Source organism: Elgaria multicarinata, chromosome 1 (assembly GCF_023053635.1).
Source record: "Elgaria multicarinata webbii isolate HBS135686 ecotype San Diego chromosome 1, rElgMul1.1.pri, whole genome shotgun sequence".
Classification (NCBI taxonomy): domain Eukaryota; kingdom Metazoa; phylum Chordata; class Lepidosauria; order Squamata; family Anguidae; genus Elgaria; species Elgaria multicarinata.
In genome coordinates, this window is record NC_086171.1 from 211,198,643 (window position 1) to 211,218,173 (window position 19,531).

Consider the following 19,531-nt stretch of genomic DNA (forward strand, 5'->3'; position numbering starts at 1 on the left):
ATTATTATTATTATTATTATTATTATTATTAAGATGGTGAGAATTTTGCTTCAGTTCACTTTTGTACCAAAATTTTACAAATTCCTTCATACTAGAGATCTCTAGTTATTACAATATCTTTAATATTATTTTTTCCCCAAGGAGAAAAAACAGGCTGATGGCTAGAGATGTACAAACTGTGTTGAATTCATTCCATCTGTGTTTCATGAATTGTCAGGCGCCTTTCATTCCCTTGTCCATCCAGCAATAGAACCGGAGGGGGGTGTTAGTTTCCAAAAACGTATACATGCAAGAATACAGCAATTCCCCCAAATTGCACAAATTCCCCCCAAAAGTACACTTTAGCCTATGGGGGAAACACACTTTTTGGCTGGGTATTTTATTTGTTTTGTTTTTGTAATTTTCTGCATATTTTTCTATTACAAAATCTGTGCAAAATTTTGAAGGATAGAGAACCCATCTGCAAGTCTGCAGAATCTGTCCAATGAGGGAAAATGCAATGAGGAAAAATCCCCTGTCACCATTTTGCCAACTTTAGGGATAAGTAGAGCTGCACCAAAATGAATTGTCATTTTTTTTTGGTAAACCCCTCCATCATTGCAAAAACAAAGAAAGAAAAAAGAAGAAGCCCTCCCTTTTTTGGACATGTGTCTTTTGCTTCTTGCAAAAATTTTCATCTACAAATTCACACTGTCCTTTTCCCCTATTATCTTCACTGGCCCTCAGTGACATCATCCTTTGGCTGAACCCAACTGGCTATGACATTTTGTGACATCATCTCATTCACAGTGTGCAATGCATGCACCAATGGGATGGCATCATGCATTTGATTAATGCAGGGAGGACAGAGTAGCAATAAGGAAAAATACTGACACCAAATGGGATTGAGAAAATATTCACATAATGTGTTTTTCTGGAGTGGTGGGGGGAATCAAAATCAAAATGGGAGACTATCTGGCACACTTCTAATGTTAAGGCAACACTGCTACAGTGGCACACTGATTTTGACACCTCTGACAATGCAGAGGGAAAGTCTTCCAAGAAGCTGGTTGAGCAGCAGCCTCCTTGTACAAAAGGTACAACTACTGGTGATATCGCAACAGCTGGCATTAGTTAGGGTGACCATATGCAAAGGAGGACAGGGCTCCTGTATCTTTAACAGTAATGTAGAAAAGGGAATTTCAGCAGGTGTCAATTGAAGAGGGTGAAATTCCCTCTTCATCAAACAGTTAAAGCTGCAGAAGCCCTGCCCTCTTTTGCATCTGGCCACTCTACTATAGCTAGTGTAGCTTTAACTGTTGTGATAAAGAGGGAATTTCACCCACTTCAATTGACACCTGCTGAAATTCCCTTTCCTACATTACTGTTAAAGATACAGGAGCCCTGTCCTCCTTTTCATAGGGTCACTCTAGCATTTGTATCCCCTGCCCTGAACACAGATTTAGAGGGGGCAATACTGACAGCAAAATTCAAACTTTCAAATATTCAAAGCAAAGAAAGCAATTTGTAACCATATCCAGAATGAGACAAGCCAAGAGAAGAATAATGAGACAAGACAAGACACTACGGCCACAGCAAAAGTAGCTGTGTCGGTTACATCTATATTTATCTTGATGTGATTGGGTAATCATTTGTATCAAGATACTTTTTGGGTAGTGTTTTACTGAGCTGCATGTTTAGCCTGGAGAAGAGAAGACAGAGGGGAGGCATGAGAGCACTCTTCAAATACTTGAAAGGTTGTCACACAGATGAGGGCCAGGATTGCTTCTCGATCATCCCAGAGTGCAGAACACAGAATAATGGGCTCAAGTTAAAGGAAGCCAGATTCCAGCTGGACATCAGGAAAAACGTCCTGACTGTTAGAGCAGTATGACAATGGAATCAGTTACCTAAGGAGGTTGTGGGCTCTCCCACACTAGAGGCCTTCAAGATGCAGCTGGACAACCATCTGTCAGGGATGCTTTAGGGTGGATTCCTGCATTGAGCAGGGGGTTGGACTTGATGGCAGAAAAAGCAATTGTGTTTCAATCATGCTTACAATACCATCAAGTTTGCAAAAAATAAAATAAAATAAAATAGCAGTGCTTTATCAATGCACACATTCACCTTGGCAATGAGCTGAAGGAACCGAAAGCTAAATATGTTCCAATTCCAGAATAGATTTGTTAGAAATTCTCTCAATGAAATAGAATTCAGGATGAATGGGGGTGGGGGTGACATGAAGCCGCAGAGCAATAAAGCAGCAGATCTGTGGAAAACAGCTCCTCCTTCAAATCAAATCAAGTCAACTTTTATTTGCACCAAGCCAGTGGCCATTGCGATTTCTAGCAGTATACATCATCAAACATAAAACTAACAGTAAATACCTCCCCCATATTTTAAATTTGCAATCCTATACCTCTCTATTTAGATGTAAACCCTATTTAGTTCAATAAGAGTTACTTCCAGGTAATTGTGTAAAGGCTTGAATCCCAAAAGCATTTAGTCTGCCTAATACCTCATAATACATTATGGCCGTTGCTAGACGAGGCCTTAGCGCGGTGTGAGGCCCGGTCTCCCTCCTGTGCATCCAGATGACGCACAGGGGATTCTGGGGTCAGGCCAGGCTAAGACCTCGCTTGAACCGGGACAAGCGGATTAGCTTATTGCCCGGTTTTTCCGCAGCCCCGGCCTCAGGCCGGGGCTGCGGAAGGTCTAGCAGGGTCCTTGGCTTTTCCCGGCTGCTCACTTACTCGCGAGTAGCCAGGAGAAGCCACGGACTGGGCACAGCGCTCATAGGAGTGCTGTGCCCATCGGGTGAGGGGGAGTCACGGGGGGGAGATAGGGGCCGAGGGAAAGGCTGGACCCAGCAGGAGAGGGGAGGGAAGAAGGACGGGCATGGGCATCGCGGATGGGGGATGGGGGGAAGAAGGATGGGCACGGGCATTTTGGAAGCGGGATGGGGGGGGAAAGGACGGGCACAGGCATCAGGGAAGGGGGATAGGGAAAAGAAGGACGGGGGACAGGACATTGGGGAAGGGGGAGGATGGGCGAGCGAGTGGGCAGGGGGGCATCAGGCATTGTGGGGGGGAAAATCAGGGGCAGGGGGAGCAGGGGACCCTATATTTATTTTTTAAAAAACTTAACTTGTCTGGCGGTGCGCTCCTGCGCACATGGCCCTTTAAGGTTTAAAGAAAATGGTGGATGCGACAGGGCTTCCCCTTGCCCCGTCGCATCTTACGTGTAGGAAAGGGCGACGGCGCGCGCTAGTTGCAGCGCGCCATCGCCCCAACTCCCGGCCGGATTATCCGGCAGGTCTAGCAAGGCCCTATGTATTTACAAAACGGAGGGCCTTCTCTGTGGTGGAGATATGTGTGGTGTTGACCTTGCTTTCTTTTTGATGCCAAATGAAACCGTTTTGCTTGCCAAGGCATTTTAAATTTTTAATGTTTTTTTAGACAGATAGATCGATAGATTACAGGCAGATAGATGTGCATATAGATATATAGATAGATTTGTTGCTTCATTCGTTTGTTGAGTGAATAGTTTTTATACTTGACTTACCTGAAATTTTATCACTGCTATGTGCATTTGTAATTTTATAATGATATGTACACTGTTCAGGGATCCCTTGTGAATAAAGAAAAAAATTCTAAATGAAGAAAGAAAGGTAAGAGCGCTCCTGAGGATTAACCCTGTTCTCTGGAATTGGGAGGAGGTGTAACTGCTTGTCTCCACAACCCTATTTGCTGTGGAATTAAAGCTGGGCTGAAATGCCCTCCATTTTGCAGAGGTATGCACAGCACATTTCATTAGGCTGTGCGCCCAGGGAATTTTAATTTTTAAAGGTGATCATTTATGGAATACTCAATCATAAAGGACATTAATTTTTATTTATTTATTTATTTAAGCATTTTTATCCCACCCTTCAGCCAAAAAGGCTCTCAAGGCTGTTATGGAAGAATAACTGATTTCCGACTACTCCCTTCTCCCATCTCTTCTCTCCCATCCTTCTTTCAAGATCCCTCATTTCCCTTTCCCAAAATGCCATCCTTGGGTGATTTCTAAGTGATTTAGATGAGTAGAATAGAGACCTTCTACTCCCAGGTAGGAGAGAAAAGTCCCATTTACCTATTTGGGTAAGGTCGCCTGGGAAAAGAAAGGAACCTCTCGTGCAAGCACTGAGTCATTACTGACTCTTAGAGGGACGCCAGCTTTCGTTGACATTTTCTTGGAAGGCCTTATAGCGGGGTGGTTTGCCATTGCCTTCCCCGCCCGTTATTACCTTTCCCCCAGATAACTGGGTACTCATTTTACCGACCTCGGGAGGATGGAAGGCTGAGTCAACCTGAGCTGGCTGCCTGAAACCAGCTTCCGCTGGGATCGAACTCAGGCCGTGGGGAGAGTTTCGGCTGCAGAAATTGCTGCTTTAGCCGCTGGTTAAATCGCCAGGCGCTTGCTTGCGCAGCTGGCATGCACACACACACCTCTTATTTCCTTTCCCCACAGCTCAGCGGGAAACCAGGGAGAGAAATAAGAGGTGGGGAGCTCGCCCATCGAAAGGAATGTCAGGCGCCATTTTTGAGGACTGGGGGCTTCTTCTTCACCTTCCTTTCCATATGCTCCTGTGGGAATTTGGGAAGGGACAGTGAATACTGATTGGATGGAAGGAAGGTGAGGCAGGAAAGTTTCTGCCACGTAGGCAAGGTGGGACAGGAATGTCCCAGGGGACATTGTGAAAGGGGTACGGGACCAAGGAGGGAGTGATGGACAGGATTAGTTAAAGACAATGGAATACGTGACGGGAAGGTCCCAGGATTCATTACTAAGGGAATCATGTGATAATGGAGTTTTGCAAGGTCAACGGGGGTCTCTCCCCATCTGGGCATGTCAGGAAAACAGGGAGGAGGAGCAGCTGTGACAATTTGAGCTAGCAACCAATTATTTGTGTACAATGTTTCTGTCTGTAAAAAAAATGAAACGTAAACTTCTGTTTCGGGCCCTTTTCCTTTACATCGGGAAGGGAGAGGGAACTTTGTGCAAAAAGCTTTTTGGTACCTGAGGTGGAAAATAAACTTTCTTTTTGAAACTGCATCCGGGATGCCTTTTATTTGATTTACTTGGGTTGTAATCCACAATTTTTGCAACAAGGAGACTTACAAAAACATTTCTTGACATAATTTTTTTTTTATTACCGTATTTCTTCGATTGTAAGACGCCATCGATTGTAAGACGCACACTAATTTCAGTACCACCAACAGGAAAAAACAACAACCCCTAAGACACACCCATGATTCTAAGAGGCCCCCCATTTTTAGAGATGTTTATATGGGGAAAAAAGTGTGTCAGAATCGAAGAAATACGGTATTCAGTTATTTATTAAACACTGTAGACACTGATGCCCTACTCTGCATTTGGCTTGCCTGACTGCGGGGAGGGAGGGGCATTGCAAATGAAGGGGGTGTGTGAGAAAATGCTCCCCAAGCCCCAACATTGGTGATGCTTTGTGCTGGCAGTGACTGAAGGAGGGGCTTATAAGGCAATATTAGCCTTCGGGGCTCCTCCTCCTGGTCTCTTTGAAGTGTGGCTCCCAGCTGAGGGATTCCTTCTTGCTCCTGCTGCCAGGAGCAACAGTATGCTGTCAGGGTGGTGGCAGCAGAGCCCCCTCTGGACCCATACTCAATGCCCCCCTTAATTCGGTGCTTATTGCTCGAGACATTAGGGTGTGCCTGGCCACACCCGGCACACCCCTTGCGCACGCCTATGAGTTTGCATCTCATTCGCAGCGGGCAAATTGGAGGAGGGGGGGAGTTTGGCTGATTTTTCAGAGCACTGGACATTCAGGGATGGGGGCCCTCTGGCGAGGAGTCATTCCCAGTGAATCTTGGGAGAAAAATGGCAATCATCCACCACTACGGGGAGGCAAAGAGAATCTACGTGTCTCAGAAAAAGCCAGTCTGCTGTGGATCCTGACATTCAGGGCCTTGCTAGACCAGGCGTTAGCACGGTGTGAGGCCCGGTTTCCCTCCTGTGCATCCAGATGACGCAAAGGGGAATCCGGGGTCAGGCCGCGCTGAAACCTGCCTTAAGGCAGCATAAGCGAATTCACTTATGGCCCGGTTTTTCCACAGCATTTTGCAGCTGCTCGCTTACTCGCGAGTAGCCGGGAAAAGCCATCGGGCCGGGGGGGATCCCGGGGGGGGGAGAGAGGGGCAGGGGAGAAGGCCGGACCCGGCAGAAGAGAGGGGGGGCGAGGGAAGGACAGCCGGGGACAGGGGATGGGGGTGAGGGAAGGACAGCCGTGGATGGGGGATGGGGGCGAGGGAAGGACAGCCAGGGATGGGGGATGGGGGCGAGGGAAGGACAGCCGGGGATGGGGGATGGGGCGAGGGAAGGACAGCCAGGGATGGGGGATGGGGGCGAGGGAAGGACAGCCAGGGACAGGGGATGGGGGCGAGGGAAGGACAGCCAGGGATGGGGGATGGGGGCGAGAGAAGGACAGCCGGGGACAGGGGATGGGGCAAGGGAAAGACAGCTGGGGATGGCGGATGGGGAATGGGGGGAGGACGGCCAAGCGGGCAGGGGGGGCATCAGGAATTGTGGGAGGGATCAGGGGCAGAGGGAGCGGGGGGACTTAATTTTTTTTAAAAAAAAACACTTACCTTGTCCGGCGGCTCTCCGGCGCACATGGCCCCTTAAAAAAAAATGGCCGATGCTACGGGGCTTTGGTTTATCCGGCAGGTCTAGCAAGGCCCTCAGATTCATAGAAATCCAAACTCAAACGAATCCTTTGCAAAATGCAGCGGCCAGATTGATAGCTGGAACAGGGAGGTCGGAGCATATAACACCGATTCTGGCCCGCTTGCATTGGCTGCCTATACATTTCCGAGCCGAATTCAAGGTGCTGGTTTTAACCTATGAAGCCCTACATGGCTTGGGACCACAATACCTGACAGAACGCCTCTGCCGACATGAACCTACCCGACCCGTACACTGCGCATAACATCTAAGGTCCTCCTCCAAGTGCCTAGTCCAAGGGAAGCTCGGAGGATGGCAACAAGGGAGAGGGCCTTTTCGGTGGTGGCCCCCTGACTGTGGAATGATCTCCCTGATGAGGCTCACCTGACGCCAATACTGTTATCTTTTAGGCGCCAGGTCAAGACTTTTCTCTTTTCCCAGGCATTTAATAGCATTTAACAACGTTAAGTTTGTTTTTAACAGCCCCCAGAACTGTTGTTTTTAAATGGATAATGTTGTTTTCATACTGTTGTCTATATGTTTCTGATGGTTTTTTTAATTTTGTATACTTTTAATGATTACTGTTTTTAGCTTTTGTGAACTGCCCAGAGAGCTTCGGCTGTGGGGCGGTATATAAATGTAATAAATAAATAAACACCCAAAGTGCCAAAGAAAAGGCCAAGGTTTGCCAGGCACGGTGGTCACATACTGCTGTATTGGGCCTCAGCTAGACTTACGGGTCTAGCACAGTGGAGGGGTGAGAATCTCACGATATTATGATTGCGAGTTCATCCCCCTCTGTTTACACGCAGTGTGCGACGTCCAGGAAGAAAGAGGACATTGCGTCCGCCATTTTGTTTTTGTTTCTAATGAAGAAAGAGCACACGAGCACTCGAGCACCAAACTGTGAGTTGTTCTTTTTTTAAAAAAAATTCCCCACTCCCCCCACCCCACGTCCGATGGCCACAGAGCTCCTGAGGAGCTTTGTGACCCATGCGTGGTTCTCGGCTCCTCACACTTTCTCGCGAGGAGCCATGACAAACCACGACACGCACCCACACATTCTGTGGTCTTGAGATCATCCCAAAACTGCAGGAAAAGTGCGCTTAAGGGGTAGGGCGAGATCTCAGAGCAAGGGAGGGATCATCCCTCCCTGATCCCGGGATCTCCTGTGCGTCATGTGGACGCACAGGGATATCGCCCCGTCTAGCTATGGCCTTGGTCTGTCTCCTCTTGCAGTAGTAGCACCACCGTGTGCTTTTTCCATTTCATTCTGTAGCTGGCTGGAGCAAGTATTGGAAGAGAACAAAGGTAAAAAAAAAACCAACACCCCGAAACCCACATATGCTGTACGACTTGCATGCATTGGCAAATCACTTGGGTCAGGCCTGCAGCAGTACTCAACTACCATTCTCTTTGCATTCGTTTCTAATCCGTATTGCTGCCGCAGACAAAAGCCTACGTTGCTTTCCCTTCAAATGCTTTCTCAAATCCCCACATTTTCCATAAAACCTTTGGTCTGCCCCCTTTGCGCTCTTCACCAGCTGAAGTGAAGCCAATACATCCGTCACTGTGTTTCCTTCGGGGATGAATGGATTTCCTGCGTTCCGTTTCATTATTGTCCCGCAGGATTTATCAATTGGTTGATTTGATGAATTTCTTTGTGTGGGATTCTCTCTGCCCCACATTCCATCCCTCTGACTCAAGCCGGAGAATTTCTAAAATTGTTAGGTTCTGAGTGGGTAGATGTGCACCTTGCCATAGGTAGTGTCTGCATGTGTGTGTGGTTGTTTCCTTCAGTTCATGTCTTATTTTTCTTACTGCCCTAATCTGCAGTGGGGTAGATGTCTACCGATCAAAGTTCCCTTCCATCAGTTCCCCACCCACCCCCCATGTTATCCCATGAGGAGAGTGGGGCTGTTCTCATTGCCCCTGTTCATGATGTTGTCTCCCTTCTGGCCCTGCTCCCACACCCACACATTGGGGCTGAAGGGCTGAAAGAAGGGGTGATGCACAGGGGATTCCGGGGTGAGGCTGGGCTAAGACCTCGCTTGAACCGGCATAAGCGGATGGGGGGGGAGAAGAACGGGCACGGGCCTGGCAAGCGGGGGGGGGGGAAGATTGGGGACGGGCCTGGTGGATGGGGGGAGGACGGGCAAGCGAGCGGGCGGGGGGTCATCAGGCATTGTGGGGGGGAATCAGGGGCAGGGGGACCAGGGGGGCTTTATTTTTTTAAAAAAAATCACTTACCTGGTGCGGCGGTGCGCTCCTACGCACATGGCCCTTTAACTTGGAAAAAAAGTGGCGGATGCGACGGGGCTTCCCCTTGCCCCGTCGCGTCTTACATGTGGAAAAGGGCGACAGCGCATGCTAGTTGCAGCGCGCCGTCGCCCCGACTCCCAGCCGGATTATCAGGTAGGTCTAGCAAGGCCCTCAGTGTCAGAGGGATCAAGATTTTCGATTGCATGGTGGAGGGAGGGAGCCCACAGGTGTTGAGCTGAGGATTTGCTGAAGGGCCAAATTCGCTCCTAGAGAAGCTTGCAGGGGCCGCATTCCAGCAATGGGTGGGGCCAAAGTGGGCGGGACCAAAATACAAGCACATTTAGGTGTCAAGCTCTTACTGCCAATGACTCAGCCATAGAAGAGGCATTTCAGTCTTTTGAAAGGGGAAAAACTGCACAAAAACCAGGGAACGGCCAAAAAATCAGCAGGTGGGGAAATGGGATGGAAGGGGGCTTGGTCGTTTGAGGAACTCCAGAGAGCCAGATTGGATGCCTGCCACCCAACTGGGCTGAGGTTCTGTACCCAAGTTTCCAAGTTGAGATGTTGTTCAGCCGTCACACATGGATGATGGAAGGATACCTGAGAGAGCGCCTTCTCCCTTACCAACCTGCCCGGTCACTGAGGTCATCTGAGGGCCTTCTCCTGATGGTTCCACATAGATCCATCCTCCGATTGGAGTCCACCAGGGGAAGAGCCTTCAGCATGGTGGCACCCCTCCTGTGGAACTCCCTGCCTCCGGAGGTCAGGCAGGCTCCAACCTTGTACTCCTTTCGGCGCCTCCTGAAAACATCTTTATTCCAAGAAGCCTTTCCTTAATATGCAGCCTTGAATCTCTGTTTTTGCTTCTTTTAAATTTTGTTTTAACTTTTTTATTCTGTTTTTATTTTCATTTTATCTTGTACACCGCTCCGAAATTTTTCAATGGAGAGCAGTATATAAATATTCTAAATAAATAAATAATAAATAAATAAATAAATAAATAAATGAGCAGGATGTGGCATAGAGGGAGTGGGGGAAACAGATGTGACCTCACCCACCCTCTCTCTCTTTCTCTCTCTCCCTCACCCCCCCCCCATAATATTCCATTGCATGCAAAGACAAGGCTGAAAGGAGCTTGAATCACAGCACAAAAAACTTGTGAAACCACAGCCTGATTTGGGCTTTGCTCAGTTTTGTGCCCTGTAATGCAATCAATGCACTTCGACGCTGCTGCTTGACAAGGAGAAACAGATGTGCAGAAACTGCAGCAAACAGCACCTACGCTGTAGCTTGGACAAAGTCTGGAAATTTAAAATGGAGGAATGGCAAAAGGCTAGCCCACTCCTCGGTCACAGTCTAGAAAAACGAATCAGGCAATTCTGAAGCCCAAAGTCAAGGGAGGTATTTGGATGGGGTGAATTTAGCAGGCTCCCCTGATTTGCTCACATTCGTCCCGTCCTTTCTCTCTCACTCCTCTTCCACCACCACCACCACCACCAAAATATAAAGGAGACACAACTTGAGGTGCCACCATCCTCTCCCAGTAGAGGGGGGCTCTGCTCCCCAACCTCCATGGGAGGGACTTCTGAGGAATCATCTTACCCTGAAGGGAGGGTGGAAGAACCTGAATACATGAACAGAAAGCCAAAGGGGCAGAGAAACAGCTGATGGGAAGAAAGAAAAGAAAAGAGCTGCAGGCCTGCAAAGAACATGCCAGCCCAGAAGAAGAAGAGTACAAACTTGAGTACTATCGAATCCAGGACAGGTATATTCCCATTCATTTGGGCAATTAAACATCATGATTTGTCTTTTCTGCCTCCCAATCCGTCTCCTTCTGCCTCATCTATTTAGATTGCAAGCCTGGGGGCGGGGTTGTTTAATTATTGATTCTTGCAAGCTGCTCTGGGAGCATTTTTTGGCTGAAAAACAGGGCAAAACTCAATCAAATAAATAAGTATTGTGTTCAGGGACCTCATAATAGCCTTGCTGGATCAGACCAAGGGTCCATCTAGTCCAGCACTCTGTTCACACAGTGGCCAAACAGCTGCCCACAGGAAACCCAGAAGCAGAATACAAGTGCAACACCCTCTTGCCCATGTTCCCCAGCAACAGGTGTCCATAGACATACTGCCTTTGATATTGGAGGTAGCATATAGCCATTGGGACTAGTAACTCTTCTCCTCCATGTATTTGTCCAACCCCCTTTTGAAGCCATCCAAATTGGTGGCATCGCTTTACCTTGTGGAAGTGAATTCCAAATACTTTCTTTTATCTGTCCTGAATTTCCCATCAATCAGCTTCATGGGATGACCCCAGGTTCTAGTATTGTGTGTGAGATGTCTCCCTATCCACATTCTCCACACCCTATGAAGAGAGACTGAAAGAACTGGGCATGTTTAGCCTGGAGAAGAGAAGATTGAGGGGAGACATGAGAGCACTCATCAAATACTTAAAAGGTTGTCACACAGAGGAAGGCCAGGATCTCTTCTCGATCCTCCCAGAGTGCAGGACACGGAATAACAGGCTCAAGATAAAGGAAGCCAGATTCCAGCTGGACATCAGGAAAAACTTCCTGACTGTTAGAGCAGTACAACAATGGAATCAGTTACCTAGGGAGGTTGTGGGCTCTCCCACACTAGAGGCCTTCAAGAGGCAGCTGGACAACCATCTGTCAGGGATGCTTTAGGGTGGATTCCTGCATTAAGCAGGGGGTTGGACTCAATGGCCTTGTAGGCCCCTTCCAACCCTGCTATTCTATGATTCCATGTATCATTTTGTACACTTCTATCATGTCTCCCCTCAGCCGCCTTTTTTCCAAGCTGAACAATCCCACACATTGTGACCTTTCCTCATCAGGTAGTCGCTCCAGCCCCTTGATCATTTTAGTTTCCCTTTTCTGTGCTTTTTCTACAATATGTGCACTGACCATAACTGTACATGATCTTTCCAAGTGTGGTTGCACCATAGATTTATATTTCAAGTCCTTTCCTAACTATGCCTAACATGGAATTTGCCCTTTTCACAGCAGCTAGCTGTATACTGGGTCAACGTTTCCATTGAAAAGTCCATCACAACCCCAAGATCTCTCTTTTGGCCATAGGGATCCTTCTGAATTTCTGTTCATCTAAACTCTCTCTCTCTCTCTCTCTCTCTCTCTCTCTCTCTCTCTCACACACACACACACACACACACACACACACACACACCTCTTGAGTCTGGAATTAACAATCCACCATGACTTGTTCCTGAAGTGCTACTGATACATTTTCAGTGGCTTCAGTTCATTTGTGCCTCCCTTCTCCACCCTCAACCCACACAAATACCTTTTCAATTACTGATGCATTATTATTATTATTATTATTATTATTATTATTATTATTATTATTGTTATTATTATTATTATTACATTTATATCCCACCTTTTTCCCTCCAAGGAACCCAAGGCAGCATACATACATAATCCTCCTCCTCCTCTCCATTTTATCCTCAGAACAACAACCCTGTGACGTGGGTTGGGCTGAGAGTCTGTGACTGGCCCAAAGTCACCCAGTGGGTTTCCATGGCTGAGTGAGGACTAGAACCCGGATCTCCCGACTCCCAGTCCAACACTTTAGCCACTACACCACACCGGCTCTCATTGATACTCATTGATAAAACGCTACAAAAACAAAACCTACAGCTCAACCTTGATGTGAGTGTGTGTGGGTGTGTGGGTGTGTGTGGGTGTGTTTCTATCATGATTAGTTTTGTTCAGTGTTATTCTTTTCAATGTACAGGAGTATGCATCAATAAAACACCCCACAAAATAAATCCGATGCAGTCATTCGATCTGATCAAGAACGCATTTTTGCAGTGTTTTACAAATGCATCAGTAATGTAGACTGGGAGGAAAGAAAGATACAAAGGAACCAAATGCATAGACATCTGTTGCAAGCAGAGCCTCTTCCAAGTCCGGGATTAATTTTTGAATTTCCCCTACTTAATCCAGAATTCAGGAGAGATGGAGCACCGGGCCGAATGAACCCGTTGGGCAATGATGGAAAACTCTCATACTGACGTCTTTGTTCACAAACGCTTGCAAAGCACTGTGGGTACTATTATTGCAATCATCAGTGCTGACTCCAAGGTTCTGAGGGCCCTTGGGCAAGGCGCCTTCAGTAGGTCCGCTCCTTCAGTGAGGCCACAGCTAAACCTAAGGTTTATCCTGGGATCATCCAGGGTTCGCCAATGCCTGAGCACTGGATCCCCTGTATGTCACCTAGATGAACAGGTTTGAGCCCTGGACGATCCAGGGATAAGCCTTCGGTCTAGCTATGGCCTGAGTCTACCGTCTCCCCGCCATTGACACCCACTGCAATTGCTTCTCATCCTCTTTCTCATCAGTTCTTCCACTTGCTTGCATGGCAGAGATCCAGTGAGCAAGCAGGTGGTGGCATTTGCCATTTCTCACCACCAGCACCTTCTCTCCCCCACCATTGTTTGGACCAGAGCGAAAGGCAGGCGAACGAGCAGGTTGCAATGGTGAAGAGGAGGAGGAGCAGCAACTCCAGGAAGCTCTTGTTCATGAGCCCCTGTTGAGTTGCGGACCCTCTGCAGATGCCCAATCATGCCTACCCTTGATGTCAACTTTAGCAACAACGCATCAACAGTAAGATAAGACAAATAGGACCTGCAACAAATTTGGTTCCAACCAGCCAGCCCTCTTCCAGGATATTCCATTCCATTTTCCTCCTGCCATGATTTTCCCCACACCCAGCAGACACTCAGCATCCCGTGGCCACTGAGTATGCTAAGGGCCTTGCTAGACCTACCTTTAAATCCCGGCGTATGGAGGGGCCAGCTTGCGCTAGAAGTAGCAGAGGCTGTCACTCCTGTCCACATGTCGATGTGACGGGGTAAAGCAAAGCCCCGTCGCATCGGCCATTGTTTTTTCCTGCCTTAAAGGGGCCAAGTGCGCAGGAGCGCACCAACGATAAAGGAACGTTCTTCAAAAAAACCCCAGGGTTCCCCGCTCCCCCTCTGCCCCCGATTTACCCCCCCGGGATGTCAGATCCCCCTGCCTGCCCCCCCCCACCAGTCCGCCATGTCCGATCCCCTGCCCACTGCCCGCCATGTCCAATGTCCCCCCCCATCGCCCCTGGGCCGCAATTCCCCCCCATCTCCCCTGGCTCCGCTCTACCCCCTCATCTCTCCCTCCAGGTCCACTCTTCCCCCCGGCCCCGATCTTCCTCCCTCCCGTGATCCCTCCCCCAGGCCCAATGGGCACAGCTTCTCCCGGCTACTCGCGAGTAAGCCGTGTAGCTGGGAAAAGCCATGGAACCGGCAATGGTGAAATCCCCTCTTCATCACAACAGTTGTGTATTTAGAGTTCCCAGATACCAAAGAGGGAAGGGCTCCTGTAACTTTACCTGTTGTGATGAAGAGGGAATTTTCACCAGGTGCTGCACGCATACAAATGACAACAGCTGAAATTCCCTTTTTTACACAACTGTTAAAGATACAGGAGCCATGTCCACCTTTGAAACTGTACCCATGTAGTGGTAGAAAGATGAGAAACATGGAGATGTGTACACACAAACCAAGGCTCATTCTGCTTTATAAGTCTTTGTGAGCTAGTTCAAGTTTGAGGGATTTGCATATGAAGGTAGGAGCGATGACACCTGATGCTGCTTTATGGCCCTTCCATATCTCTCAAGAGCTTCATGAGGTAGGTTAGCAAGAGGGACACTATCTTAACCAGCCTATCTTAACCTTTGACACTCATGGCTGACCAAGGATTTGGGCCTTGGTTTCTCACATCCAAAGAAAGCACACTGTTTCCGTGATCATGTCTTCCCCCAAGGAAAGGTGTTCTTATTCAGTTCATTCCAAGTAATCCTAAAACATGCAGATGAGGGCCAGGACAGGCATTAGTTTAAATCTGTATCTTGCAGATTCTGTAGGGTGACCATATGAAAAGGAGGACAGGGCTCCTGTATCTTTAACAGTTGTATTGAAAAATGAATTTCAGCAGGTGTCATTTGTATATATGGAAAACCTGGTGAAATTTCCTCTTCGTCACAACAGTTTGTGAACCGCCCAGAGAGCTCCGGCTATTGGGCGGTATAGAAATGTAATAAATAAATAAATAATAAATAAATAAATATATACAAATGACACCTGCTGAGACCTGCCCTGATCTCATCACGTCCCCCTTGTGAGTTAGTGTCTATGCTGAGACCCTATATACACTTCATGAGAGTAAGTTGTATTGAAATCGGTAGAACTTACTTCTGAGTAGACCTGTCTAGGATGGCATGGTAAGTGCAAAGCTGTGAACTAGCAAGTCCCTAGTTCAAATCTCACCTCAGCTAGGAGCTTATTACCAAGTCTTCACTGAGGTGCTCTCTCATAGAATCATAGAATAGTAGAATGGTAGAGCTGGAAGAGGCCTATAAGGCCATTGAGTCCAACCCCCTGCTCAATGCAGGAATCCACCTTAAAGCATCCCTGACAGATGGTTGTCCAGGTGCCTTTTGAAGGCCTCTAGTGTGGGAGAGCCCACCACCTCCCTAGGTAACTGGTTCCATTGTTGTACTGCTCTAACAGTCAGGAAGTTTTTCCTGATGTCCAGCCGGAATCTGGCTTCCTGTAACTTGAGCCCATGATTCCGTGTCCTGCACTCAGTTCCCCCATGCCCATCTGCAACATGGGGACAATCATTTTGGCCTACATTGCAGAGGTGCTGAAAAGATTAGAATGAGATAATATAGGTAGAGAGATTTGGACAATCATAAATTATTATTATTATTATTATTATTATTATTATTATTTCTGGAAAATTCTCCCCACCACAACATCTCAGATGTATTGGGGTTGGCTTCAATGACTAAGTAGTGAAAGAAAGGAATTCAGCACATGCTCAGAGGCACTCTTGAACACATTGCTATATCTCTTGAACACCAGAGATTCCCAGACCTAAGCCGTAATGTCCCCTTATGCCAGCGGAGCCATCCCATTGATTCTGTGCAGCCCTTGGTTTTGGACAAGGTTTCTCGTTTCCAGGTCAGCCATTCACACGTTTGCTTACCTGATGATCACATACATGACGGAGCAGTTGCCCACCAGCCCTATAATGCAGACGATGGAGTAGACGATGACTATGGTGACCTTGATGCCCATGGGCAAGAAGCCATCCGTGGTGCCATTGTGGAACCAGTCGCCCCAGGTGAAGTTCCACAAGGATGAGTCATTGACCAGTTTCCTCATGTAAAGGATGTCCCCAGCCTGGGTGTGAAAGAGCGGATCCATCCTGGATGCAGCAAGATTGTAGTAGGAAAGCTCTAGAGGTGTGAAGGGGGAGGAGAAGAGGACATGGAGTTAAGGATAATAACCCAGTTCTCTGGCACAGTGGCATGCGGGGGACATGGTTTCAGAGAAGGGGTTTAGCCTGCATGCGAAGGCAAAGCGTGCATGTGAATAATTGCACGCTTCTCTGTCCGCTTCACAAAGATGTGCAGGAGGGACAGGCTTGCACTGGCCAAGAAGACTTTCCAAAGGCACTTGCAGCTGGAGTTAACAACACAGCCATTGCACGACCCTTTGCACAAAGAACGGAGCTGGAAATCTCTCCGGGCGGCTGGCATCTTTGCCGTACTGGCTCATTCGCAAGAGCCCCTTTCCTGCCATGCATGTGTAGAATATCTATTACCCATCTTGCTTTCTGCTGCAGAAAGACCTCCCCTTTCAAATGCACCTCTCTGTGCTGGCAGGTAAATTAACATATAATGCAGAGATGGGAGCTGTGGAGAGGGGGGGGGCAGTTATTAATAGCAATTCTTCTTTGGAAAGACTCATGCATCTGCTGCTAGAACTGCACCCAGCCTGTTCTCCCGCACAAATAAACCAGCCCCGAGTAAACTTGAAAGGATGCGCAAGGCTTCTTCCTTACCTTAGCGAAGGCGTCTTTTTTAGAAAATCACTCCGCGCTGATCCCCCCAGACGGTCTTTTCAGCAGTGCCGTGGTCCATGAATGAGGTCCAGAAGAGAATCGACAAAGGAAATCCAAAAGGGAGCTCTCTCTCTCCCTAGCTGCTTCGCTTTGGCTTGGAGAAGCTGATGCTTCAGCAGAGATTTGGATGTGATGCGGAAGAAAATTCCAACTTGCAGGATGGAGGTGGAGGGGGGGAAGGGGGTGGGGGTATGCCAAGAAGAGGCACACACACACATGCACACGCACACACGTTTCTAACCTAAGCAGGAGGGGAGATGGCAGCGCGGAGCCCGGCTTGCTGACAATGGAAGGAAAAACAGACCCAGGGCAAGCAGTCGTTCCAATGCAGACAGTCTGGCTTGCAGTTCCAAGGCAGCTCAATTGGAGAGCGAATTCTACCAAAGCATGAAGCACCTGTGGGGGGTGGGAAGGCAAGAGGGGGGGCTCTTTCGTCTTTCCTGTCTTCCCCTCTGTCTACTTTGTTTCTATGGCCCGGCTGTTTCGATCAGCCGAATGGTGACATCACCTCTTGACCGGTTGCACAGCACAGCAAAGTTGGGGAAGTGGTGATGGGGGATAGGGAGAAGGCTATAATTTCCCATTGACTGGTCAGGCAGACATTGCAATACACACACACACACACACACACACACACACACACACACACACATCCTTTGCAGTGCTTCAGTGCCTCTATGTCCCAGGAAACTACTGGTTTTCAAGCCAGACCTGTCTAGACTAAACCACCAAGCAGGTGAAGAATGAGTGTTTGGACTGAATTTGGCTTTATGTCTTTCTTTTCTTTACTTACGTCTCGAGAGCCTCAGTTTAACTGCTGGGAGTTTCTAACTTGGCAGAGCTAGAGCAGAGTTGAATGGTAACGTATCGCCTGCTGCATTAAATAAACCAGTTCAATATCATAGGAAGCGGCTCCTGCTGCGTTCTGACCACTGGTCCATCAGCTGTTGTCCACTAAGGCTAAAAGCAGCTCACCAGGGTTCCAGGCAGGGTTCTTTCCTAGGCTGCCAGGAAGCTGGGACCTTTTGCATGCAAAGACTCCTTCCCTCCCCTAAAATAAGGCCTAGACAAAATACTAGGGGTGTGCACGGACCCCCCCCCCCCAATCCACTTCGTGGCCTGATCCGGAAAATCCTCTTTGCAAAATCCGGCTTCGCTGCCGTCGCTACATGGACGGCGGCAGCGGCGCAAAATAAGCCAACCCTACCCACCCCCTTACCTGCATCCATCATGGGCTTCAATTGAGGCCCCGGTTGAAGCCGGAAGAGGCCTCGGCCTTCACTTCCACCTTCAACCGGGGCCTCAATTGAAGCCTGCGACGGAGGCAGGTAAGCGTCCCTCCTCCCTGCTCCCTTACCTGGCGCCCCCTCCCCCCCACTTACCTGCAGGTGAAGCTCCGGATTGAGGCGAGCCTCTTCGCCTTGATCCGCAGCCCCCCTGACTCTCTTCGCCTCCGCCTTTTCCAGAGGCGAATTAGGCCGCCTCACTCCTGCTTCTCTGAACCGAAGAGAAGCGGAGCACATCCCTACAAAATACAAGAACCTGTGTATAGAAGGCTGTGTGCCACCCATGTATTGATCATATGTGTATCTTCTGCCGCACGTTCACATCTGCCTCAGTCCAAGAGTAAATGCATGTACCAAAGAAATCTGCCTCTTCACATGTTTCCCAGGGCTGAAACACCTGAGGTGAATGCTAGGATTTGCCCATGTGCAACTAGTTACGAAGCCTTCAGTAGTTCCATGAGCTGGATTTAATGCCATCTCTTCTATCTTTCTCCTAAACAAGAATCAGAGCTCTGGGAGAGACGTTGACCAGGGCTTTGTGTAGCCTGACACATGCTCAACATCAGTTTTCTCTGCACGCATTTCTTCCAGTTGGACCAGGATGTCAGCGCATAGCGCATCTGTGCTGAAAAGCCATAGCCAACCATGCTTCCTGGTATATATCCATGCAGAAAAATACACGGATGTGTGATCATCATGTACATCAACCCAAATATTAAATGGGACACTGTTTTCTAACCAAGGGGCCCTTTCGGTGTACAAATGTTGCCGTAGGACGAGCAGGTGCAGGGAACGCTGATCAAATTTGCAGATGACACAAAATTGGGTGGGATAGCTAATACCCTGGAAGACAGAAACAAACTTCAAAGTGATCTTGATAGGCTGGAGTGCTGGGCTGAAAACAACAGGATGAAATTGAATAGGGATAAATTAGGTTGACCATATGGAAAGGAGGACAGGGCGCCTGTTTCTTTAACAGTTGTATAGACAAGGGAATTCCAGCAGGTGTCATTTGTATATGTGGAGAACCTGGCGAAATTCCCTCTTCATCACAACAATTAAAGCTGCAGGAGCTATACTAGAGTGACCAGATTTAAAGGAGGGAAGGGCACTGTTGTGATGAAGAGGAAATTTCACCAGGTTTTCCATATATACAAATGACACCTGCTGAAATTCATTTTTCAATACAACTGTTAAAGACACAGGAGCCCTGTCCTCCTTTTCATATGGTCACCCTAGATAAATGCCAAGTTCTACATTTAGGAAATAGAAACCA

The 19,531-nt window shown here is 48.1% G+C and overlaps 1 protein-coding gene across 1 annotated transcript in view; it reads right to left on the reverse strand.

Annotated features, from left to right (window-relative positions):
* OPRL1 (opioid related nociceptin receptor 1) overlaps positions 1–16,269 on the reverse strand; it is a 45,320-nt gene extending 29,051 nt beyond the window's left edge. Inside the window, exon 1 of the mRNA XM_063147175.1 lies at positions 16,049–16,269. Within this exon, the coding sequence (XP_063003245.1) occupies positions 16,049–16,269 (221 nt within the window). The remainder of the gene's footprint in view (positions 1–16,048) is intronic.
* Between the last annotated feature and the right edge of the window lie 3,262 nt (positions 16,270–19,531).